This window comes from Onychostoma macrolepis, chromosome 06 (genome assembly GCF_012432095.1).
Source record: "Onychostoma macrolepis isolate SWU-2019 chromosome 06, ASM1243209v1, whole genome shotgun sequence".
NCBI classification, from domain to species: Eukaryota; Metazoa; Chordata; class Actinopteri; order Cypriniformes; family Cyprinidae; genus Onychostoma; species Onychostoma macrolepis.
The window spans coordinates 31,961,716-31,988,692 of NC_081160.1; the positions used below are offsets into that span (position 1 = coordinate 31,961,716).

The following is a 26,977-nucleotide window of genomic DNA, read 5'->3' on the forward strand; positions in this document are numbered from 1 at the left end:
CACCGGTCAAAATTATTACCATAAGGCAAGACATCATATGTTAATAGAGTGAAAATTAATAGATATCCGAATATATATATATATATATATATAGGCTATTCCAGAACAGAAATCGCAACTTTGGATAAAGCCAGGTTAAAAGTTAAAGTTCTTTACAGAGGAGATTTTGGATATGTCTTTTTATAAGAAGAAAAGAAAAGTAAGAAAAGAAAAGAGAGGTTTTAGGCCAGTGATTCACAAGCGCTTTTCGAATCAGTTCGTCCGAATCATTCAAAAGAACCGGTTCACTCGAAAGAACGATTCTTTGGCGTTCACTAGTATTCCTCAGCATCAGCAGCATTCGTCCAGAAGACTAGCGCCGTACTGCTGTTCACACCGCAGTTCCGATTTCATTAACTCCGAGATCTGCATATATAGGTGTCTTAAAGTACATATTCTTCTTCCTAAATTCTTAAACAGCTCGTTAAAAGATGTTGGCGTGCACCGAAATGATCACGATGTGTCTCCAGTCGGCGAAGCGCGAGCATCTCCGCTCCAAACAGCAGCAGCAGCATCAGATTCAGGATGCGGTTCATGGACTGTCCATCTTTCACGATGTAAGTAGCCAAACGTTCGGTCAGTGAACCCACCAATAGGTGACCATGCAAACATTAACCTTGAACCCAAGAACACAAGTCATTGTAACACTTCTATTAATGTAGGACAGAGAGAGAGGGTGGTTATGCACATATTGAAATATAATCTTAAAATAGATTATGCTATAAAGCACTGATTGTTATAGGTACAGTTTGGGGAATAAATGATGCATTAAGCTTATGCAATTATTATGAAGCACAAGAAGAAAATCCAAATGCATTGTCATGTCTTATTTTTAGGCTTCCATTGCAACATCAGATAGCCAGTAGCCTATATAGTAGCTATACATATATAGATCATTTACATATTTAAATATAGGCCTAATGCATGTGTAACGTAGAGGCTTCAATATGCATATGAACAGAAATTGTCATCTCTTTGTATTCTACTGAGAATGCTTGTCTTTGTCACTCTGCCAGTTTGTCATTCATGCTTAATGATTTTGATGCTTTTATGCATTCATGTTGTACAATTAAACAATTGCAGCATCCACTGACGAAGCATATTTGAGGGAACTGACTGTCACGGTTTCCTTCTTTTCTACAATGCAATATATTCTCTAAAAATGGATAGATTTTTTTTGTATGTTTGCATGTTTGTTTTTTGTTTAGAATGTCCAATCATTATCATATAGAGCTTTTAGAAGTCAAATTATGCAGCTACAAAAAAATAATCAAGGATATCATCAATATTGCAGTGCATTGATACTTAGGCTATATAATCTTCCTGTATTTCATCTGTCTTGCATATTTATTGCATGTGTTGTGGATGTGTTTAATGTAAAATCATTGTACAAGCAGTACCTGCTTCAGCACCTTGAAGGCTGTGTGCAGTCGTGTAAGTGACAGATAAAAATTTGCAGATGTTCTCTCAGCAGGGTTAAGTAAGCTGTCATAGAGGGGGTCTGACAACAGAGAGGATGTGTGTGTGTTTGTGTGTGTGTGTGTGTGTGTGTGTGCATGCTTGTCCTTAAAGTCAACCTGAAATCAAAATTGACCTTATTTAGCACATGTTCCTGGTCTTATTCTGCATGATTCATTAGTGCAATCTTTAATTTAAAAGCATTAACTTGTTCTGTGTCTGAAGCAACTCTTCTTTTTTGGCTGCAGGCATTTGGTTAATGTTAAAAAGCTGCCAAATACTCTTAAGTCATTGTTGTTGTACATGCTTTCTAAAATCCTAACTGAAATAATATAGGTTATGGCAATAATATCAAATAATGATTGATTTGAAAAAGAAGCATCACCACTGGGATAAGTGGAGAAGTTCTGGAGAGTGAAATTGATCTTTCATTGCAATCCACATTCAGATCTAGCATTGAGATATGAAACGCTTGCTTTTCTTGATCTAATCAATTCCAGATGGATAAAATCAAGTCCCGTCTTACATTTTTATTCTTGAATATCCTCATATCCTCCTTTCACATCACATTATGGGTTGCAGAGGTTTTATGTTAACAGTTCACACAGCTCCAGCTTTTGTTGTCTGTAAATTAAGAGCTCGACGTGTGCGTTTGGGAGATACAAAAAGTCAACGCATTGTGTTTGTATCTTAAGCTTTCATCCTTTAGCGTGCGCTTGGGGAAGAAAAGTTGCGTGTCTTTGATCATCACAGCAAATACAGAAAAGTTTTCTGACAGTTCTGATGTGCATCATGATTAATGTTGCTGTGCTGCTTGGATGAATTCAATCTGTTCGAGCGCAGGCTGATCTCAGTGTGTGATTCTGTCATATATTCTCATAGTTTCATTAAAGAGACGATTGCTAATGTTGTTGTCTTTTGCCTTGCATTTCAGATCACGTTGAAGCATCTCTTATTTATGAATTTGTATTCAGGATGTAGAATTATGCATGAAATTAAATATTGCAGGAACTACTGAGCCTTCTCATATCATCACCAAACTAGAGTTTTGCATTTTATGAAGAGGTAATCGTGAGTGCAAAAACTCACATCCGGATTCTAGAGTGTTTTAATGTGTTGCTAGGATATTCTAGGTGGTTGCTAGGGCGTTGTTTACTATCTGGCATGAAAATAGCAGCAAATGTAATGTATGGCATTAGTTCTCTGGGTGGATGAAAATATAAGTTTATAACATATACTTATAAACTTCCCATGGTAAAATTTGTAAATGTACATATGTTAATATTATCTATATAATGTTTTTTGATATGGTTATATGTTTTATATATGTGACCCTGGACCACAAAACCAGTCTTAAGTCGCTGGGGTATATTTGTAGCAATAGCCAAAAATACATTGTATGGGTCAAAATTATTGATTTTTCTTTTATGCCAAAAATCATTAGGATATGAAGAAAAGATCATGTTCCATGAAGATATTTTGTAAATTTGTTACCGTAAATGTATCAACTTAATTTTTGATTAGTAATATGCATTGCTAAGAACTTCATTTGGACAACTTTAAAGGCGATTTTCTCAATATTTTGATTTTTTTGCACCCTCAGATTCCATATATTCAAATAGTTATATCTCAGCCAAATATTGTCCGATCCTAACAAACCATACATCAACAGAAAGCTTATTTATTCAGCTTTCAGATGATGTATAAATCTCAATTTCGAAAAAATTGACACTTAAGACTGATTTTGTCGTCAGGGTCACAAATATATGTCAACAATATATATATATATATATATATATATATATATATATGCAACTATTAAAATGCAAAACATCTTTAGGTTTATATATATATATATATATATATATATATATATATTTTTTTTTTTTTTTTTAAGTACATGCGTATTTTTTATATTATATAATATGAACATGTATGGACAGGTTTTAGGATGGATATACATGACATATGTGTCCAAAAATATATTACGCATACATAAACATATGTATTTGTATGGGCTAGACCTGTTAATATATGAAATTGCACCAATTTATAATAGGCTTCCTATATTTTTACTTCATATATGACAATATGTTTAATGTATGTATGTATATCAGATTGAGATTATTAGCAGGAAAATATTTCCCCTAGAGATACAGTAAATGACCCATACTGAGATCCATACTGAGACCCGTTTGTGGGAGGTATTTATTTGCTCCCCGAAGCGATAATTGCTAATCATCTTTCCCGGGTCTGTATCCTCGAAATTTCTAAAGCCGACTGACATGAGAAGAGCGAACAGCTACTTATAATTCCCTCGGCCCGCGTTTGAAGCTCTTGTGCACTGATACTGAACCGTGGGCTCTGAAGGAGAAAGAGATTTGGATTAACTAAGATGCTGTCAGGCCTATTTATAAACCGTGACTCAACTGATATTGTGCTTTGCGAATCGTTTGTTCTCTTTCTAGTGAACGGAGTCAGTAGGACCCGTGTCTCCCCACTGGCTCAACACCTGCCAGAGAGCCATTGGAAACGATCTCTCGGCAGGAAGCTCAGATGACCTTTAAAGGACATTGTTAATGATGCATTATCCTACACTTATCTTTTGGCAATGCTCTATCGCACATCTGGCTTTTACAAACCTTATTGTGTCATATGAAGCTGAAGAATCAACACACATGCGACCTGCTCTTCATAAGCGGAGTATATTTCACCTTTTAATCTCCATCCCGGTGTCGTTTTGCTTAGATTAATCTGCTCTGAAGGGATTAGTCAGCGCTGGTTTGATTGTGTGTGGCTCTCAGCCAAATACACACAGTGTGTGAATCCAACTATTGGTTTTAGTTAATACTATTTGTCTGAATGACATTTAAATTCTGCAAGCCAGTTAGCTGTGTTTTAAAGTTGCTTGTATTTGATTAAACTTGTGAAACTGCACTTTTTATGTACAGTGGGAGAAATAATTATATGATCCCCTGATGATTTTGTACGTTTGCCCACTGACAAAGAAATGATCAGTGTGTAATTTTAACGGTAGGTTTATTTGAACAGTGAGAGACAGAATAACAACAACAAAAAATCCAGAAAAACACATTTCAAAAAAGTTATAAATTGATTTGCAATTTAATGAGTCAAATAAGTATTTGACGCCTTCGCAAACCATGACTTAGTGCTTGGTGGCAATCACAGAGGTCAGACGTTTCTTGTAGTTGGCCACCAGGTTTGCACACATCTCAGGAGGGATTTTGTTCCACTTCTCTTTGCAGATCCTCTCCAAGTCATTAAGGTTTCGAGGCTGATGTTTGGCAACTCGAACCTTTAGCTCCCTCCACAGATTTTCTATGGGATTAAGGTCTGGACACTGGCTGTAGGCCACTCCAGGACCTTAATGTGCTTCTTCTTGAGCCACTCCTTTGTTGCCTTGGCCGTGTGTTTACCCATCCATGACCCATTTTCAATGCCCTGGCCCTGACGGTACACGGCCCCGTCCATCGTCCCTTTGATGTGGTGCAGTTGTCCTGTCCCCTTAGCAGAAAAACACCCCCAAAGCATAATGTTTGCACCTCCATGTGTGACGGTGGGGATGGTATTCTTGGGGTCATAAGCAGCATTCCTCCTCCTCCAAACACAGAGAGTTGAGCTGATGCCAAAGACCTGGATTTTGGTCTCATCTGACCACAACACTTTCACCCAGTTCTCCTCTGAATCATTGGCAAACTTCAGACGGGCTGTACATGTGCTTTCTTGAGCAGGGGGAGCTTGCGGGCGCTGCAGGATTTCAGTCCTTCACGGCGTAGTGTGTTACCAATTGTTTTCTTGGTGACTATGGTCCCAGCTGCCTTGAGATCACAAGATCCTCCCGTGTAGTTCTGGGCTGATTCCTCACCGTTCTCATGATCATTGAAACTCCACGAGGTGAGATCTTACATGGAGCCCCAGTCCGAGGGAGACTGACAGTTATTTTGTGTTTCTTCCATTTGTGAATAATCGCACCAACTGTTGTCACCTTCTCACCGAGCTGCTTGGCGATGGTCTTGTCATCCATTCCAGCCTTGTGTAGGTCTACAATCTTGTCCCTGACATCCTTGGACAGCTCTTTGGTCTCGGCCATGGTGGAGAGTCTGGAATCTGATTGATTGATTGCTTCTGTGGACAGGTTGCCGACAGGTGCCGTCAGAATGAGAGTCCAAACAGCTGATAAAAACATCACAATAATCTGAGTTAACTGGTGGATTATTGTGATGCTTGCAATAACAGTTAATTGTGACCAATTTAAGAGAAAGAAAAACATTTTTTGTCTGTACACGAACCTGAATGAGATTTCAGAGCTTCAGCAGAGGGAAAGATTATCATAACAGCATGAGGATGAATAAATAATCACAGAATTAAAATTTTTGCATGAAATATTCCTTTAAATCAAATCTCAAAGATCTAAGATTCATCCATTTGCACAGAAACTGCTTTTATAAATGGTTATGCTGTCAATATTGAGGCCTAGACAGAAAATAACCGAGTAGTTATTCTGAAGGTGATGCACTACTTCAGTTCTCCTTTGTTTTGCTTGCTTTTGCTTTATTTTTCTGTAAAATTCAAACACTTGCAGCTGTGTTTTATAAGATATAATAACCTGGCCACCTGACATTGTATGTAGATCCCAGAGGAGAAATTCAGCTCTCAAAAGCGGCGCTTACAAAGACCAGAGCTTCACAGCAGAGAAGCGACTTCAAAAAAACATAGCATAAAAACCTTCTAATGAGAAAGAAAAAAATAAATGAGGAATATTAGCAGAACTTGTGCATATGGAAAAAAAAAATCACATAACAAATAAAATACATTGCTATCAATGTGATATTTTGTAATAGAACGGGTGAAAAAAGGTATAAGAAATAGCTGAATATGAGTTTTCTGACCCAGAACCTATATTTATGTTGGAAATATATTAGACCCTTATACGTAGCTTTGTATGTTCACTAATTCAATCACAGAATAAGCAGAGACCTGCAGGTAATGTGGTATAATTGAAGACTGAGGCTCGTAGATACTAGAACAAACCCTTGTGGCCATCAGCTTGCATTGACAGTAAGTTGCCCATCAAACGTGAAGGCCAGATGGTGTTAAAAGTACTTGAGGACTCAAAAACATAACAACTCTAACAGTGTGGTGACCCGTCCAGGTGTGAAAGAGCCATGTTTAGCCACTAGATGATTGTACTGTCAACACCTACATAATCCTCACAGGCAAACGTTCTCACCCTGAATCTCAAATGAGTCTCAGACCTTCACAATCTGATATGTTTGCGCTATCGGCCTGAGGAACCGGTGGAAGAAGCAGGAGTGGTAAAAAAAAATGCTCAAGAGACTTTGACAGCTAACAGGATTAGTTGTCCTTGAGGATACAGCAACCGTTTTCTCTGTTATGATGATTCTGAGTGTGTGTGTGTGCCAGAAGAAGTGATGGTTTTCATGATCTTACACACGTTTTGATCTAGAGGCTTCTGCTGAAATGCTTGAAATTAGTTTTTAGACAAACATAAATTGCGCCTATATATGCATTTATTTATAAAGCTAAACTACCTTTCAAAGGTTTGGGAACATTTTTTTTTTTTTACAAGAGAAAAATAAATGAATACTTTTATTCAGCAAGGATGCATTAAATTGAAAGTGAAACATCAAAAGTGACAGTAAAGACAATTATATTGTTACAAAATATTTCTATTTCAAATAAATGCTGTTCTTTTGAACTTTCTATTCATCTGTGAATCCTGAAAAATAAAATGTATGTCAGTTTCCACAAAAATATTGAGCAGCACAACGCTGATAATCAGAAATGTTTCTTGAGCAGCAAATCAGCATATTACAATGATTTCTGAAGGATCATGTGAAGGGTAACACTTTACAATAAGGTTCATTAGTTCACATTAGTTAACATGAACTAAGAATGAACAATACTTCTACAGCATTTATTACGAGTTGTGCTTGTTAACATTAGTTAATGCACTGTGAACTAACATGAACTAACAATGAACAACTCTATTTTTATTAACTACCATTAAAAAAGATTAATAAATGTATTGCGTATAAATGCATATTGTTCATTGTTTGTTCATATTAGTTAATACATTAATGATACCTTATTGTAAAGTGTTTACCAGGAAAAGCATCATGAAGTGAGCAGTATGCATTTTCCTCTAATATATTGTTAAAAAGCATCCCAGGATGCAGTTCAGCTTTCTCCTAGTGAAAGAAAGGTTATAGTGCCACTATAGTAATTGCACATTTGCCTCAGTAAGAAGTGTGTGATTTGTGCATGTGGATGGATTTCGAGAGCATGACTTGTTTGTTTCTGTGGCTAACAGGCTTTATAAAGGCATCTCAGATATAATGTCACGTTCCATCAGTGCTGAAGAGGGAACACAGTAAAGCTCTAAAGGGGCAGTTCATTAAAGACATTCAGGCCAAATTATATTCAGTATTGATCCGCACTGAGCATTTCCACCAGTCCTCTACGCTTCTGAATGCTGCTCACGTTGATAAACTGGCCATTGACTGTTTTTTTTTTCATCTCTATCTCTTTACAGATTTTCCGTCGAGCTGACAAAAACGGTGAGTGTGACCTTTTGCTACGTCACATTTAAAGCGTTTCTCTTGTTACTTTTGCACAGCAGTTCAGTTGCATGTCTTGTTTCAAATACAAATCAATGAAACGAAAAGCATTTTTCTAGCTTTCTGCTTAGTCACTGTAAATAAAGCGTTTGCATAGTTATTTTGCCAACAATATCCTGATGCATTGGTTGACAGTCTCTCTGGGTGTGCATACATTTGAATAAATGAGTTCAACATTGTCTCAGATGTTTCTCTTAAAAAGGAGACATTACACAAATGAGCCAATACAATTCATTGCTCAGATCATTTAAACATGGACGAATGTGATGAGAAATGTTTGAGTTCATATGTGACCCTGGACCACAAAAGCAGTCATAAGCAGCACAGGTATATTTGTAGCAATAGCCAAAAATACATTGTATGGGTCAAAATTATCCATTTTTATTTTATGCCAAAAATCATTAGGATATTAACTAAAGATCATGTTCCATGAAGATATTTTGTAAATTTCCTACCGTAAATATATCAAAACATAATTTCTGATCAGTAATATGCATTGCTAAAAACTTCATTTGGACAACTTTAAAGGCAATTGTTTCAATATTTTGATTTTGTTGCGCCCTCAGATTCCAGATTTGTATCTCGGCCAAATATTGTCCTATATCCTAACAAACCATACATCAATGGAAAGCTTATTTATTCAGCTTTCAGATGATGTATAAATCTTAATTTCCCCTTTATTTACCCTTATGACTGGTTTTGTGGTCCATGGTCACATTTTGAGATCTCAACATTTACATTCATGCATTTGGTTGAGTTTTAGAACTTTCAAATGAAAACAGTATATCAGAAGTTATGGCTTTAAAACCATGCAAATAATAAACTTTCATGATGTCAAACAAACTGCAATGTCATGTGTGCATGACTGCGATAGACATAATAATGGTCAAAACCAAACAGATATTTTGTTTTGGTGGAGTATCCAAGGCATGAGCTTTAAAGGCTCCACCCTCTTCTGGAAAGGGGGCGGGGAGCAGCATTTAGCACTCATTTGCATTTAAAGAGACATGCACAAAAACAGCATGTTTTTGCTTCTGTTAAAAATGGTCATTTTCAGTATGGTATAATAAATGATCTGTGGGGACAACTGAGACTTATATTACATCTTTAAAAAGGGGCATAATAAGTCCTCTTTAAAGGGGTAGTTTACCAAAAAATTAACATATTGTCAATATTTACTCACCCTCATGTCATTCCAAACCTATATAAGTTTCTTACTTATGTTGCACATAAAAGAAGGTATTTTGAAAAATGCTGATAATCAAACAATTGATGGTCCCCCATATTTTTTCCCTACTGTGGACCAACAACTGTGTGGTTCTTCAAAATTTCATTTTTGGGTGAACTCTTGCTGTTGCTAGTGGAACACAAACGGATCTTCTTCAGACTTTTGATTACTTCTCAGACTTGAGCACAGTTTGAGACACTGTTGAGATCTTTATTTGTCTCTCAGTTAATCTTATTGCTGTCTAGAATACATTTGCGATATTAATCAAGTCACATCTTTCCTTCCTATGGGTGCTGAAGAGAATTTGCTTTGTAATTTCTGGGAATGCTAATACAGGCGGTTGCAAAAACCTTTTTATTTTTCTTCAGAATGCATAATGTCTGTTTGATGAGTTTGAAGCCCAAGAGTAATCGGAGTCCCCAGGCATATGTGCGGGTGGCCCGTTGCTTAATCTGAGCCGGAGCCAATGACCACGAATGTCACGAAACGCCTGTTTATTCTTCAAAGGCCTGTAATGCACGAGGAGGGCGAGGGCGAAATGAACAGAACGACGTGCTGTCCAAACAAATCAGAACTGAGTGGCTGTCACTGGGGCAGCACAGTCCTTTCAGAGGTCATTACCATTGTTCCAGAATACCAATTACCTTCTTGCCACTTCAATCATGCTCTCATCATGGACAAGGAAGAGAGAAACCGAAAGAGAAGTGGAGTGGGAGAGACAGAAAGAGTCTGTGTTTGTGCTGTGAAAAAGTCATAATTAGTGGGCTTTGCTAAGGCTGCATCAATATTACTACTGCTCATAGTGAGTTTGTGTTAGTGATTTGAACAGACCTCTTAACATTAAATGTTATCGTTGCCATTTCACTTCTACAAAATGTGCAAAAGAGGTGGAAAAATCCCACGGATGTACACTGAAGGAGGGAGCTGAAACCAGAAAATCAGAGAGAAGAGAATGGACCACATAGCAACCAATCAGAACACCTTAGGACAGCATAGCAACTACCTAGAACATCATTGGAACCACCTATGACACTAGAGCAACCACCCACAATGCCCTAGAAACCACCTAGGGCATCCTAGCAACCACCTACAACACCCTAGAAACTACCTATGACATTCTAGCAACCACCTACAACACCCTAGAAACCACCTAGAGCATCCTAGCAACAGACTAGCAACCACCTACGACACCATAGCAACCACCCACAACACCCTAGAAACCACCTATGACATCATAGCAACCATCTAGGACACCATAGCAACCACATACACATCCTAGCAACCATCTAAGGAAGGCAGAGTTTTTTCTTTTTTTAATTTTAGTTCAAGTTTTAGTAATTTTGGTGTATTTCTTCATAAATATATTTTATATTGTATAAATATATATTTTTATTGTTTTATTTTAAATGTCTATTTTTTTAGGTTTTAGTGCATCAAGTTTAACTAAATTTCTGACTTTGTTGCAACCTAGAATTAAACTGCTGGTCTCATCTGGCCAGAGGAGAACGGCACACTATTTTGACACACTGTTTCCCTTTTTTAATACTGTAAAGCTGCTTTGACACAATCTGCATTGTAAAAAGCACTATATAAATAACGGTGACTTGACTTGACTTAAATGAAAATGAGAAATGTTGCTTTGGCAACTAGCTGAAATAAAATAAAAAAAATTTTATTCAGTTTAAGTAACTTTTTTCTGATTGTAGTTGTAGCAGATAACTATAATAACCCTGCAGGAAGATTTCCCGAGTCGAGTTTCGTTCGATCAGCCAATGACGGATCAGAAAGCGTTGATGCAGTGAGCTGCTGGTGTAAAACTAGAGCGCGGTTGCTAAGTAGAACACTGAGTTAGACGAATGGGAAATAAAAACAGAGTTTGGCTGCTATTCTCCTCTTGAGAATAAACTGAGCTTTTAGTCGAGCTTCAGCTCTCCTGTGAGGATTTCCAGCTCAGCGACTTGAAGGGAGATTATTTAAAGATTAGAAGCTGAGTTAAAACCAGCCCGTCCTGCTCACACTAACCTAGTTAATAAACTCTCTCCCACAGGCCTGTGATGCTGAGATGATATTGAGCGGATTCGTGCCAGTACTTTCTAAAGCCAACTTTTCTGGGTTGTGGTTGTTAAACTTTGAAATTTAACTTTGAGGAAGGGATTATACTGATTAGGGCTGCGGAATTAACTTTAGAGTATTAATTAAATATTTTCTTAAATTTGTATGTATAAGCATTTGTGTTGTTTTCTGTCCTAGGGATATTACCTCCATAATCACATTAAATGCAAAAAAAAAAAAAAAAATATATATATATATATATATATATATATATATATATATATATATATATATATATATATATATATATATATATATATACAACAACTTTATTTTTGCATTTAATGTGAAACTAAAACTATTAAATATTAATAAATACCTACATAAATAATTCTAAAATAATATATATATATTATTTTAGAATTATTTATGTAGGTATTTATTAATATTTAATAGTTTTAGTTTCACATTAAATGCAAAAATAAAAGTTGTTATTTTAGAATTATTTATGTAGGTATAAATATTATATATTTTTAGTTTTCTATCACATTAAATGCAAAAAAAGTTGTTATTTTAGAATTATTTATGTAGGTATTTATTTATAAATATTTTATATTTTTAGTTTTCTATCACATTAAATGGAAAAAAGTTGTTGTTTTAGAATTATTTATGTAGGTATTTATTTATAAATATTTTATATTTTTAGTTTTCTATCACATTAAATGAAAAGAAAAAGTTTATTTTAGAATTATAAAATATTATGGTATTTATAAATTTTTAGATTTTTAGTTTTTAGATTTAAAAAGTGTTATTTTAGTATTATAAAAACGTTATTATTTATTATAATTATTTATATTATTATATTATTTATTTACATTAATTATATAGATTTATGTTATTAATATTTTTTCAGTTTTCAGTTTAATTTTAGTTCAAGTTTTAGGTCTTATTTTTTCTTTCTATTTAGTTTTAATTAATTTTATTTCGGTAATTAATTAATTTTAATAATTTCGGTATTCAATTTAAACTTATTTTATTTCAGCAGTTGCCAAGGCTTCATTTCTAAGATTTTTTTTTCTTTTCTTTTCTTTTCTTTTCTTTTCTTTTCTTTTCTTTTTTTTTTTTAATTGTTTGAATATATTCTAAAAATATGTCTTGTGTAAGAAAACAAATTTATGGGCATGTTAAGGGTTAGTTGAGTTATTTAAAATTTAAAGCATCCATCAGCGGCAGATTTAGACCATTGCTTGTTGATTTCAATGCTTTAATGACCTAATATTCGAATAGTTAGCAGTTATGTGTAATTGTATGTACATCAAAAAGTTTCCGGTGTTTTTAGAGTCACTGTAAGTCAGTTATTGGTAGTTTGCAGCCCAAAAACTGCTCAACCAATGGTGTGAGTTTGGGGGCGGAGCTATTTGTTTGACTGGCCAATAGGAGACAGGGAGGAGGGTCGAAGGGGTGGTACTGTTTGTGAAACCTGTTTGAAAACAGACATTATTTTGCCGTTTTGTTTTGCAGTCCAGATTTGCATTTACATGCTGGAGCTTTTAGTGCTTCAAAATTCTGTTTGTGGTTTGTACTCCTACTAACTGTGTCACCCCACAGTCATCCGTGTTATGCAACAGAAGCGTATTGCCTGAAAGAAGGTCAGTTTCAGCATCTGCCGGAGCCCATCACTGCCGGCCAATCGAGGGACAAACAGCACGTCAAGCGTGTCTGACGGCCCCTTCGGCGGGGCCTGAAATACTGGAGCTGTCAGCACAGACACACACAGAGGGAATGAGAACGTAACGAAAAAGGCCTAAGAGAGACAAAACAGGCTGTGAACGCCCACTGCGACTGTCTCTTCACATACAGCCACCGCAGTTCTCTTCTGCTCTTCTGCATCGTCCTTCCCCAAATCAGCCGCTTTGCAAATGTTCTAGCTTTCTTTCTGTATATTCATCATTTCTCCATCCGTTCTCATCCTCTTCCTGCTGTCTCCCCCTCAATCCCTTCTTTATTCCTCCCTCTCTCAGTGTGTGTTTCTCTCAGCGCTCAGACAAACAGACAGATTGGGTCGTGCTTCAGAGTGTTTGTCTGCTCGCGTTGCATCTGTTGACTCAATCTGACGGCGCTGCTGGTCGAGTTAGCGGTGGAGCAAACCTCTCAGAACTGGAGAGGAAAGATGAGTGTGTTCATGAGTGTTTCAGCCCAGGCTAAACGTAGGGGTGTGTGAAACTGCCAAAAAAATTATATTTGAGTTTTTTTGATAATGATAATTAAACAATGTTTTTGCTGAGTGTGTTTTTGTGCTGCTTTAGGCCTGGCATTGATAACTAAATATGGCACAAAAACCACCAGTAGGTGGCGGCACGTCTTGTTGCTGTCTGCGGAGGGTCAGAGAGCTCTCAGATTTCATCAAATTTATCTTAATTTGTGTTCTGAAGATGAACGGAGGTCTTATGGGTTTGGAATGACATGAGGGTGAGCAATTATTGACAGAATTTTAATTTTTGGGTGAACTAGACCTTTAATGGGTGATGCATTGAATCATTCATTCAAACGATTCATTCAAAATGACTGATTCGTTTAGAAACGAAGCAAGTGACCGTCATAATGAATAGATCATTGAATCACTGACTCAAATGATTCATTCAAAACAGCCGATTCATTTAGCAATGATGCTTGTGACTGTCTTTATGAAATGGATCATACAGCTGATTCATTTAGAAGCAAAGCAAGTGACTGTCATTATGAATGGATCATTGAATCACTGACTCAAATTATTCATTTAGATGAAATGAGAAAATGTAACTCACTCAATATGAATTTATTGTATAAAATTAAAATCACATTTGTGATTGTGCACACATGCTGATATTCAGGAAAGCAGCACTCTTGCTTGTGTGATATTACTTAACTATATCATATCTTATAAATATAAATACAAAACTCCATACAGGGATACGTTTTGCTCTCATAACTTGAATTATAAGGGCATTTTAACTATATTCTGGCTTCATTATGCAGTCAATGCTTTTGGACTCTCAAGATTTTTGTTTTTTATTTTTTGCAAAGTGAGTGACATACTAAAATAACAATTATGATATTATCAAAATCGGTAAATAAATATAACTTACCTAGATGCATGTCAGGAAAGAAGAGAAATTAGATGATTATATTAATAAATAAGTGAATAATTATTAATTAAATAATTAAGTAATAAGTAAATAATTGTGGTGTTTTTAGGTCAAGCGTCATGAATGATTCCTAGGGACTGGTAAGCAACCATCCAGAAAACCCTAGCAATTCCTTACATATTGAGTAATATTATTTATTTATTTTTTCTTTTATATTATCGAAAAATGGCCTTTTTTCAGATCTGTTCTAAGTAGTAAAGTTTATCTGACAACCATACTGAGATGGAAAATTGCATGTAAAAAAATGCAATTATCCAGTGAATGAGAAAGAGCTTAAAGAAGCAGATGACTGGAGGTTTTGTGCTGAAATAAAGCATCGCCTTGGCAGCTCACACAAAAGCCAGAAACTGTCCTGTGAAATCCAAATCTAACTTTGTCTCTCTCGCATTTCATACGAAAGAATTTCCTTTGAACCAAGTCTTGAAGAAAAAAAAAAAAGCAGTTTCTGTGTACAAAGGAAGATAGTGGTTCTTTTAAAATGTGCTTTTAACTATTGAAATTCAGTCTTTTTTGCCATGTGTGGAAATAAAACTACTTTAGGCATAAAATATTCATTTGCAATATCATCACTGGTTGTTGTTTACAGTGTCTCGTTACTGCAGGGTAATTGTGTATCGCAATACATAAATGAATAATTATGCATCCAAACTGCTCATAAGCCATTGAAATTCTGTCATCTTGGACTATGTTTAATACATGCATTTAATGCATGCATAATGCATGCATTTAGCTTTAAGTCTGACCACCTGCTGCATATTTATTTGACGACACGCTTGATGATTTACTGACGCTTTCAGCTTGTGTTCATGCAGAGATGAAGAATGAATTATAATTTTCTCAGTTTTATTCTGTCAGACCTTCAGTGCACAGAATGAATTTCTCAGAAAGTCTCCTTCACGCTGACATTCAGCCGTTTCTTTCATTGTGACAGCTGTGAGATGTAATATATGTTTTAACCTCAAAGAAACTCTTGGCAATTATTTTGGATCCTTACAGCGAGGGACAGACGTAGGCAAGAGAAAAGAGTCGTTTGTCTGCTATTGACCCGCAGGGCAGGTTAAGGATGGACTGCTGGGTCGGTCCCCGGTGAACACCTGGTGACTTGACAGAATCGCTCATGGAGATTTTTACTCTTTTTAAGGTATATTCAGCTCCAGTGCCATTGGAGAGCAAATTTACCAGTGTGAAAAATATTAAACTCTGCTGCAGAACTAAAATATCTGGTAATTTTGTCGCACCATGAAATGAAAACTAAACTGTAAGTTAAAGCAATAAGTCAGGAGATAATTAAGTGGTGGTTTTGAGGTTTGCAGATAGCGTCTTTGTGTGTTAATGTAGAATTAGATTGATGAGATTTTGATTTTGATTTTGTTAGTGTTAAAAGAATAATTCACCTGCAAATGCAAATTTGCTGAACATGTCTTCCCCCACAGGTCATCCAAGATGTAGATTTTTCTTCATCAGATTTTTAGAAATGTAGCATTGCATCAGTGTCTCAGCAATGGATGCTCTGCAGTGAATGGGTGCCGTCAGAATGAGAGTCCAAATAGCTGATAAAAACATAAAAGCTACGTGTTTGTAAGAAACAAATCCATCATTAAGACGTTTTTAACTTCAAACTGTTGCTTTCATAATTATCCATAATAACTCTTCCTCCAGTGAAAAAGATAGACAGGAGTGGTGTGGATTATTGTGATGTTTTTAACAGCTGTTTGGACTCTCATTCTGACGGCACCCATTCACTCCAAAGCATCCATTGACAAGCAAGTGATGCAATGCTACATTTCTCTTAAATCTGTTCACATGAAGAAACCTGAGCAAATTTCAGCATTTTCAGCAAATTAAAATTTTTGGGGTGGACTATTGAGGGGCTAAAATAATGAGGGACGAGTTTTGTGTGGGTATGGCGCGACGGCACAAGTTTTGTGCAGGTTTGCACAATGATTTGCATTAATTCCTTTAGTGAATTTAGTTTTAAAACAACCCAAAGATGCATGCAAATAAACAGTGCTGTCAATGTTTCTTAAATACCTAAAACCCATAAATGTTTGAAAAGTGCAGATGTGTGTGTGAGGGAAAACAAATTAGGATTTAACAGAATAAATCCCTGAAGTAACTGCGGCAGACGACGTTCTATCCCGCTGCTCCACCCTCGCTAAAGGAAATGTGTTTGAAGCACAGCATGGGATGGGTGGGAAAGGCTTAGGAAGATGCATTCGAGTCTGCTGATCCCCAGACAACAACACAGAATAGCACATTAGTTTGAGACTAAATAAGGCAGAGCAGCAGAGAAGATAAAAGTCTCCTGAGAGCCGAACTCTCCTCTCGAGTGTCTCCATTAACCACAAGAGCTGCTATCCAGCAGTCTACGGCAGATTGGAGCTCTTACTGGACTTCAGATATCTCTCACAATTAAACTTTGACCTAGAAATGTCATGCGATGTTAGGCAAGAAAACAAAGCAAATGTTCACAATCCAAAGATGACCAAACTCCAGCTTGATGCTCAGTTCTGATTTTCATGCTTAAGTCTGATTGGGCATGTTTTAGATGTGGCCCAAATCAGTCTAAAAAAGCACACTTTACACTAGCATGTTCATCATAACATCGTACAAATATGTTTAATATAATTTCATATTTTTCATAAATATCATTTGTGTGCATATTGCATATTTTGTAATTAAATTAAATGATTTTTCCTTTCTTACATGTATATGCATTAGTATTAACAATTTAACTTATATTGTCCAATGCATTTGTTACAACATTTGAGACGTAATGTATACATAAATATATATTTTAAAATATAATTTATGTTTATGTTTATGTATTTGTGAATATACACAACTGTTCAAAAGTTTGAGGTCCGTAAGAATTTTTTTTATGTTCCTAAAAAAACGTATGTTAACCAAGGCTGCATATCTTTCACCAAAAATACATTAAAATAGTATAATGGTGAAATTTTATTGCAATTTAAAATAACAGTTTTCTATGTGAATATATATTAAAATGTAATGTATTCCACATGATCCTTCAGCAATAATTCTGATTTGTCGATCAATAAATATTTTTGTGATTTATTTTATTTTTTTATTTAATTATTGTTTTTAGTATTCTTTGGTATGTAGAAAGTTAGAAAGCATTTATTTTGAATATAAATATTTTGTAAAATTTTAAATGTGTTTGTAACTTTGTAGTGCATCCTTGCTGAAAAGACACACTAATTTCTTTAAAAAAAAAAAATCATACAAACCCCAAACCTTGGAATGCTATCATATAGTATTATATTAAATATCACTTTTATCACTTCTGTGTAATATTTAATATGGTGCAAACAGATACAGTATATATTTAATTTATTTAAATGAAAGTAAGCCAGATTGGTATATTGAAAATGGTATTTGTATTGATTTTTGCTGTTCACAGTTATATAAAACAGATTTGGGCCACATTTTCCTGTGTTGTGAATGAAGCTGTTATGTTTGATGTTTGTGCATAATGAAATTCAACGACCCACTAAATTTCTAGTATGCAAATGTGCTTCAGAGACTTACAGAAGTTCTCTGGAGAGAAAACTGTAATCTTTCTTTCCGTTCTGAAAGTGCTGATGTTTCTTCCAGCATAATTACATTTCTGCTCAAAACATTTTTTTAATTCCTTCTTTGGCTGGTTAGTGTGTATTTTATTTGCCCACAGACAGAATGAAGAAGGTGGCACTATTTGGCTCTGAAGCGGAGAGTCTGATCAGTGATACCGTCTGTTGTGAAGAGACTGAACCCAGATGGCCGTCAAATTTGCTCTTGAATTAATTGGAGACGTTGGACAGTGTTCTAATGCACTGAATATGTCCACTGTCTCTGTGAGACTCATGTGTAATTAAGTATCCATTTGGCCACAAAAATGTAGTTTTTAACCTAAAAACATGCAGAACCCCTTTGTGCGGATTTGTGAATTCAGATGGTTATTTGATGTCTTGCTGAGACCTGTTTCTAGGTGGTTTTCAGGTGGGTCCAGGTGAGAATCACAAGTCTGATCTCTTACAATTTACCTTTTCGACAGAATCGGTCTGATTATTGATCTTTTGATTCATCCGTAGTTGATGTCTAGATCAAAATGTGTGCTTTATAAGTGATGCTTTGAGTATTTGACTTTAATTGTATTATTTCTCAAAGAGGAGTGGACTGATGCTCTCGTCTGATCTCTGGCCCTGGAGACAAACTGATTCTCGTTCTGATTCTTTTCTCTGTTCCAATATAAAAGTTCTCAGAAGCGCAAACTCAGGCTACTTTATATATCACTGTAGTAAATAATAATAACTTCCTTTGAAACTCACTCTAATCTTCTTTAACCCTTTAAAACCTACTGGATCAGATTTGACACGCAATGTAAGGCCTGTAAATGATCCAAACTTTGCTGATAAACCTGTTTCACGCTCAATCTCCTCCATGCCTTCTGTCGCCTGATTGATAGAGTTAACTAAAAGTTAATGATCTTTTAGTATAATTGTACAAATGTCTTTTGCTGTCAAACACTTGCTGATTTTGATCAAGTAAACGTCAGAATAACTGTAATCATATTTCCAGATGAACACTTACTGGACTGAAGCAGCTCAGCTTTACTTGATTCTTCATCAATCATTTTCTAGAAAAATCAGTGCGTCTCAAATCTGACCCTCAGGATCTTCTGAGGAGCGTTTATTTCTTCATCTCTCAATCAGCATTGTATTGCATTGCATTTTATGTTTGGATCAATTTAATTTTACTAAGAGTGACCACTTATATTTATATGCATTTTTTAATGTTTTAAAGATCTCATTGATTTACATTACAAGCATAAATATCAGCATGTGCACCAAATTGCATATTTTTGCTCAATTTGAGTCTCTGTTTTTTCCTCCATATTCTCACTATATGTGACCCTGGACCACAAAATCAGTCTTAAGTGTCAATTTTTCGAAATTGAGATTTATACATCATCTGAAAGCTGAATAACAATGAATTTCCATTGATGTATGGTTTGTTAGGATCGGACAATATTTGGCTGAGATACAACTATTTGAAAATCTGGAATCTGAGGGTGCAAAAAAATCAAAATATTGAGAAAATCACCTTTAAAGTTGTTCAAATGAAGTTCTTAGCAATGCATATTACTAATCAAAAATGAAGTTTTGCTATATTTATGGTAAGAAATTTACAAAATATCTTCATGGAACATGATCTTTACTTAATATCCTAATGATTTTTGGCATAAAAGAAAAATATATAATTTTGACCCATACAATGTATTTTTGGCTATTGCTACAAATATACCCCAGCGACTTAAGACTGGTTTTGTGGTCCAGGGTCACATATATGAGACTATATGAGCCGTAAATGCCTGAAGCATCAAATATGATAACAAAAACACATATTCTCTTTTTTCAGATTTTATCTAAATGTTCAATAAACTGTTCCATTAAAAAAAAAGTGTTTTTCAGACTATTATTTCATATGTCAGGCTTTTAAGGGTTAGGAATATTATTCAGAATAATTGTGGCCCCTTAGCAACTGCAAAGCAACATCACGCCACCATAGCATGGATTTGCACAGGTATTTCTCCAGAATTTCCTTCAGAAAACATCTTGTGATATTATTTTCTGCACACCATTTTCTCTCAGGCTAGTTAATATTGGCTTTGGCTTTTTCAGATCTTAGACAGCAGAGTTTTCCTCTCACAGTCTCTGCCCCTGTCGTCAAACCTCAAATGCACAACTGGAGGGCTAAAAGAACCGCCGGTGTCTTTCAGGAGGCTGATAAATGTCAGAGAGCCGAATGCTCAGTGACGTGCTCACTCAGGGAGGAAGTGATTTAGACGATCTGTCAGCCGTGAATGAGTGCTGTCACATATTGCCGTGTATATTTCTCTTTGGGCTCTTGATGGATGACACCTTCTCCACTTTACCTAATAATAAGAGCAGATGCACTAACGGCAGATGGTAGTTCACGTATCAAGGTTGATCTACGACATCTGCCGTCAGTAAAAAGCATTGCCAGGTGTTCATCTGACCTAATAAAGAAGCTCGCCATGGGTTGAGGAGACAGTATTTCAGACGGGGTAAACGCTGTCTCAACCTCCAGTCATTTCACTGATTTTTTGATGTATGTTGCGCGCAAATCTGGAAAGATCTAGCAAACATCGAAAGGTCCTACAAGACTGCATTGCAATTTTTTACAAGAGTCATGGTGCACAGGTTTGTATCAGGCCATCAAGAAATCAAATTTATTAAATATTTAACTGTTTATTGAAATCTGCATTACTTTTCATGGACATACAGTATGTTTCACAATTAATTTATATTTGATGTACTGTTTTTTTAGATAAACCAACTCCTCCTGGTCGCTTTGCATGTTTCTTTCTGGCTACATGTTTTGTTTTTTTTGTCAGTATGAACAGTATGCAGCATGAAATTTAGGATTATTATATATTGCAACTCATTTCCAAAGCATAATGCTATTTGTCTGGTTCAATTAAGACAACTCTTCCAGGTCTCTTCCTGTCTAAATGGGTGTTTTCTACAATAAAAAAGTCTTTCTAAACTGGTTCTTAGTGAAGTATTATGCTCTAAAGTAACACATATTTTGACAACACTTGCAGCATTTTAGTGATAATTAGCATTTCCATCAGCTTTATCTGTAAACATTTTGACGCTCCAAACATTTCACAAAAAATGATTGGATGGAAACTTGGCAGCAGATGCGACTGCTGATTCTCTGCTTTCCTCTTTTGTCTTCTTGCAGATGACGGGAAGCTGTCCTTCGAGGAGTTCAAAGCGTATTTTGCAGATGGGATACTGACAACCGACGAGCTGCGGGAGCTGTTCTACTCCATCGATGGACGGCAGACAAAGTATATACAGTACTTTAACCATCACAGACACACAGGCCAATTCACAAAAACCTTTGTCTTATTCAGTAAACCCCCGCAATCCAGTTTAAAAGTCACGTCATTATTTTCAGTGCAAATACGCCTGATAATGTCCCACAAAAAAAAAAACATGAATGTGAATTTTCAACTTCAAAATTTAATATTTAATATTATTTGTGACCCTGGACCACAAAACCATAAGTGTCAATTTTTCTAAATTTAGATTTCTACATGATCTGAAAGCTGAATAAATAAGCTTTCCATCGATGTGTGGTTTGTTAGGATCGGACAATATTTGGCTGAGATACAACTATTTGAAAATCTGGAATCTGAGGGTGCAAAAAAAATCAAAATTACTGATCAAAAATTAAGTTTTGATATGTTTACGGTAGGAAATTCACTAAATATCTTCATGGAACATGATCTTTACTTAATATCCTAATGATTTTTGGCATAAAATAAAAATGGATAATTTTGACCCATACAATGTATTTTTGGCTATTGCTATATTTCCTTCTAAAAACTTCTACTGTGTATATTATATTTATTCATGCAATTTAGGCATATTATGTATTGCAACTTCTTTACAAAACTCAGTTTTCTGGTGCAATTAATATCTCTGTCTAAATTTGTATTGGTCATGGCAACAGTAATTCATTAAATGAGGATGAAATGATGTATACAAGTGTTATAATCGCATCTATCGAGATGCACAGTGTATTCCAGTACACTTTCTGCATGTTCAGATCGGATTTCGTGATGCTGTACAGTCACATTAAAGTCACCTGATTGCTGCATCCTCCATAAGTGCCCTGCCTGCACTAATTATTTATGCCTTTTTGCATCGTTATCTGATTTGCATAATTCCTTTAGCGAATCAGGTGCTAAAACTACGCATACAGAGCATGCAATCAGTGGGCGCAGTTCGCACTTCGTCAACTCTGCCCGTAGTTTAGCCTTTGAGTTTGGGTGACCTGTATCCTTGGCAACCTTACATTTTCATTCCCTAATTAGTCGCCTTTCAGAAAGGCGTGATTATATTGCGCCGCACGCCGTGGCTTTTTGAAGCATCTGCAGCGAAAACGAACAAGCAGCCGAACGTCGACGCGCAGGAGGATCAAAGTCTAACCCGAGGTGGCATGTATGAATCAAAGCATTGAGAATTGTGTTCCAGGAAGCCAAGGCATCGACAGAACAAAGCTGCAAATTTGACTCCACAAAGAACTGCATTGCAGAGCTGCGACACACACATACACACAAAGTTCCAAGCTCAGGTTTTCCTCTGAAAGTGGAGCATAGTTCTGCAATCAGTCAGAATGGTCACTGCGTAATTACTGCATTCAGATGCCCGGAGTAAATTAGTCTAGTCAAGTTAGAGTCTAAAATGCTCCATGCAAAGCGTGCATTTCGACTCTTTTTAAACAGCTCCTGTCCTCATTACCACGTTGTTGATTCGCAGACCGCTGGGAATTATCTGATGGGATAATGAGATCATTTTTTCTTTATGCCATGGATAAATGCACATGCTGGAGTTTGTGTGAATTAGACAAATCCGTCTCAAGCGTACTTTTAGAAACTTTAAATCTAAAGATTGTGAGATTTTACCCGTCTAACCCATATGCAAAGGTAATATATATACATATATAAAATTTCCATTTATGAAATATATTCAAATGAAGGGAAAACAAACATGAAACCTAATAGAAATTGGAAAATCTAGCCTGGACTAGAAACCATCAATACATGTTGATATTATATAAGTAAATATAAAAGATAGGCATGTACTTTTAAAAAAATTTAATAAAAATGTAGTACGAAAATATACATAAACATACAGATTTTTGTATATATTTCATTTTAATAAAGTTTCATATATAAATAAAATATATATAGCTTCTATAATGCTAAAAAATCATTATATAGAAATTATTACCATGTAACTATACAAATTTTACTATGGGGATTTAATATATGTTATAAACTTATATCTTCATCTACCCAGAGAATGCACATATGTGAACCTTCTATTCTATATGTCACCATATGTCATATATATATCCTTTCTGCATGGGGAGAGTCAATATAAATATAAATATAATATTTATATAAAAAAATTAAAATATATATATATATACATATACACAGTCATGGCCAAAAATATCGGCACCCTTGGTAAGTATGATCAAAGAAGGCTCTGAAAATTAATCTGCATTGTTAATCCTTTTGATCTTTTATTTAAAACATTCACAAAAATCTAACCTTTCATTGACTAATAAGAATTTAAAATGGGGGGAAATATCATTATGAAATAAATGTTTTTCTCTAATACACACTGGCCACAATTAACGGCACCCTTTTATTCAATACTTTTTGAAACCTCCATTTGCCAGTTTAACAGCTCTAAATGTTCTCCTATAATGCCTGATGAGATTAGAGAACACCTGACAAGAGATCAGAGACCATTCCTTCATCCAGAATCACTCCAGACCCTTTAGATTCACAGCTTCTTCTCTTCAGTTCACTCATGTTCTACAGGGTTCAGGTCAGAGGACTGGAATGACCAGCAGAAGCTTGGTTTTGTGCTCAGTGACCCATTTTTGTGTTGTTTTTGAGGTTTGTGTTTGGATTATTGTACGGTTGGAAGATCCAAACATGGCCCATTATAAGATTTCTAACAGAGTCAGTCTCTTATTGATTTTTTATCTGTTGGTATTTGATAGAATCCATGATGCCATGTGTCTAAACAAGATGTCCAGGACCTCCAGCAGAAATATAGGCCCACAACATCAAAAATACAGCAGTATATTTCATTGTACACATGGGGTACTTTTTATCCCTGTGTTCACCAAACCCATCTTGAGTGTTTGCCGCTAAAAAGCTCATTTTTTAGTTTCATCTGACCATAGAAGCCAGTCCCATTTGAAGTTCCAGTCGTGTCTGATAACTGAATATGCTTGTTTGTTTGTTTTTGGATGAGCGAGGAGAATTTTTCTTGAAACCCTCCCAAACAACATGTGGTGATGTAGGTGCTGTTTGACAATTTATTTTAAGGTTTTCTGACCCTGAGACTCAACTATTTTCTGCAATTCCCAGCTGTGGTCCTCGGAGAGTCTTTAGCCACTCAAACTCTCCTTCTCAGCGTGCATTAGGATGATATAGACACCCGTCCTCTTCCAGGCAGTTTCATAACATTTTCTGTTGATTGGAAATTCTTAATTATTGCCCTGATGCTGGAAATGGGAATTTTCACTGCTCCAGCTCTTTTCTTAAAGCCACTTCACTAATTTGTGAAGCTCAATTATCTTTTGCTGCACATCAGAACTATATTCTTTGGTTTTTCTCATCGTGATGGATGATGTCTGTGTGTTAATAGACATCAGTTTGGACACCCTTATGTCCATACAATTCATTTACACAATTCATTCAACTAGTCCCTTTTCTCCTTTTGCTCTTTCCATCCCTCAGTCTCAGTGAAATATTAAAAGTCCATTAATGCTATCAGGGAGCACTCAAAGCAAATCCAGCCAATTACGGAGCCTGAGTCTCTGATTTCATAATTGTGTTTTGGCTGTGATGGCGATTTAATGTGACAACACACACTGGGGTATTTAGATTTGTTTTCATCTGCATGAAAATATGAATGTGGAGATCAGCATGAAAATGAACAATCCAGAAGGTGTGGGATGGTGTGATTGTTCAGTGCTTTATTCTTTGGCATGTTTCCTTCATACTAATAACTAACAGTGATTATCTACAGTATATCTCTGATTTGAGGTCATATATTGTTGTGTCTTATTTTAACAATGCTAATGAAGGACTTTACAATATTATATTATATTATATCAATCTCTGATGTTATATGGAGATTGTCATATTTGGGTTTTTAATATTATTAAGAAATATGTGGATAATCTGCATTTTGTTTTTGGGCCGGAAAAAATAAAAAAAAGAGAAAAAAAACGATGTAATGTGTATTTTTCATCTTCTATATATAATATTAAATATGATATACAGTATTTTAAAACACTATATGATATTATATGATATGATATTATATTATATTATATTATTTAATATAAAAGTCTATCTTTTATTTCTTGTTTTTTTTAACAACAAATATAAAATTTGCAATACACATTATAAGAAAGAAACTATTATATGCAATTGAGTTTATGCACATAAAATAAAAAAATTGTGGGAAAATTGTGGCTGTTCTTTGCTTTGTGGAGATTATAGAGATTTATGGAGGTTAAATATAGAAATATTTATAAATGTTTATATATATATATATATATATATATATATATACAGAGATTTTGTATAAACTATATACTGTAAATATTTATTTTTAATTTATTTTTGATAGCAACAAATCACAGATTTGCAATTCACATTATAAGACAGACACTATGCTATGCAATACACAGCGATATAAATATTATATAGACACTTTACTGGTGTAGAAACCAGCTGTTTGCACATGATTTGTCAAATTGGTTTAAACTGCTTTACTGTAAATCTGAGTTTATAAAAGTCACAAGGTGTTAAAGTATAGAATATTTTTATTATAGTGGTTTTACCCTATTAGCGAGATCATTATCTCGGCAAGTTACCATCTGCTGAGAAATATCACCTCAGACCCGCCGTGTTAACAGAACGAAGCATAATTGGACTGTTTACACTTTAAAATTCAGTTGAAGCTGTGGACGGCCCACACATCCTCCTCGCTAATGACACCGCTTTCAAATCCTTGACTCTTCTCCAATTCAATTAAGGCTTTTTTTTTCTTATGACTCATTTTATTCTTTCTCCTCTTCTCTTTCCAGTAACCTCGATACAGACAAACTATCAGGTATGTGTGGATAATTCCTTTAAATTACCATTCTGGGAAGAAAACACAAAAATTGAAGAAGTGTTTCAAGTGGCAGTAATTAAAAAAACAAATCAAATTTTACTTAAAGTTCTCACGTTCGTCAAATATTTCACATTTTCTTCGAAGTGGTTTGTTATTCGCTTGCAAGGTCATATTCTATTAATATCTGCTTTGACTGAATTAATGCTTCTTTTAATTCTCAGCTTTTCAACTATATTGAGAATCTGCACACCCGTCGCTGTACCCTGATTTGCATATTATCCGTCTTGAAAAGCATGCCAGATTAGCATTATATAATATGTTTAAAACTGTATTATAAAGCTGGTATTTCAAAGGTGCACTAGATTTTCTGGTGGATTTTTGTGCATCCTTGCATGTTTTTGAGCTAATATTAGCCACAGTTTTAAAATGCATGAACTTAAAAGTGAATAATTATTTGTAATTAATTTTACTGAACAGGAAAAACCAAGTTCACTATAAAACTAAAATGCTGACTGTTGTGCTGTACAGTTACTACAAAATATAAACATATGAATTGGAACGCAATCTTCTGTGCTCAGAGGCCAGGGGTTAAAAAGG

General features: G+C 35.3%; 1 protein-coding gene across 1 annotated transcript in view; it reads left to right on the forward strand.

Annotated features, from left to right (window-relative positions):
- The first annotated feature begins 332 nt into the window (after positions 1-332).
- The window catches only part of necab3 (N-terminal EF-hand calcium binding protein 3), a 45,723-nt gene continuing 19,078 nt past the window's right edge, over positions 333-26,977 (forward strand). The window contains exons 1-4 of the mRNA XM_058779954.1: positions 333-596; positions 8,075-8,099; positions 21,399-21,507; positions 26,352-26,377. Of these exons, the coding sequence (XP_058635937.1) occupies positions 471-596; positions 8,075-8,099; positions 21,399-21,507; positions 26,352-26,377 (286 nt within the window). The 5' untranslated portion in view covers positions 333-470. The remainder of the gene's footprint in view (positions 597-8,074; positions 8,100-21,398; positions 21,508-26,351; positions 26,378-26,977) is intronic.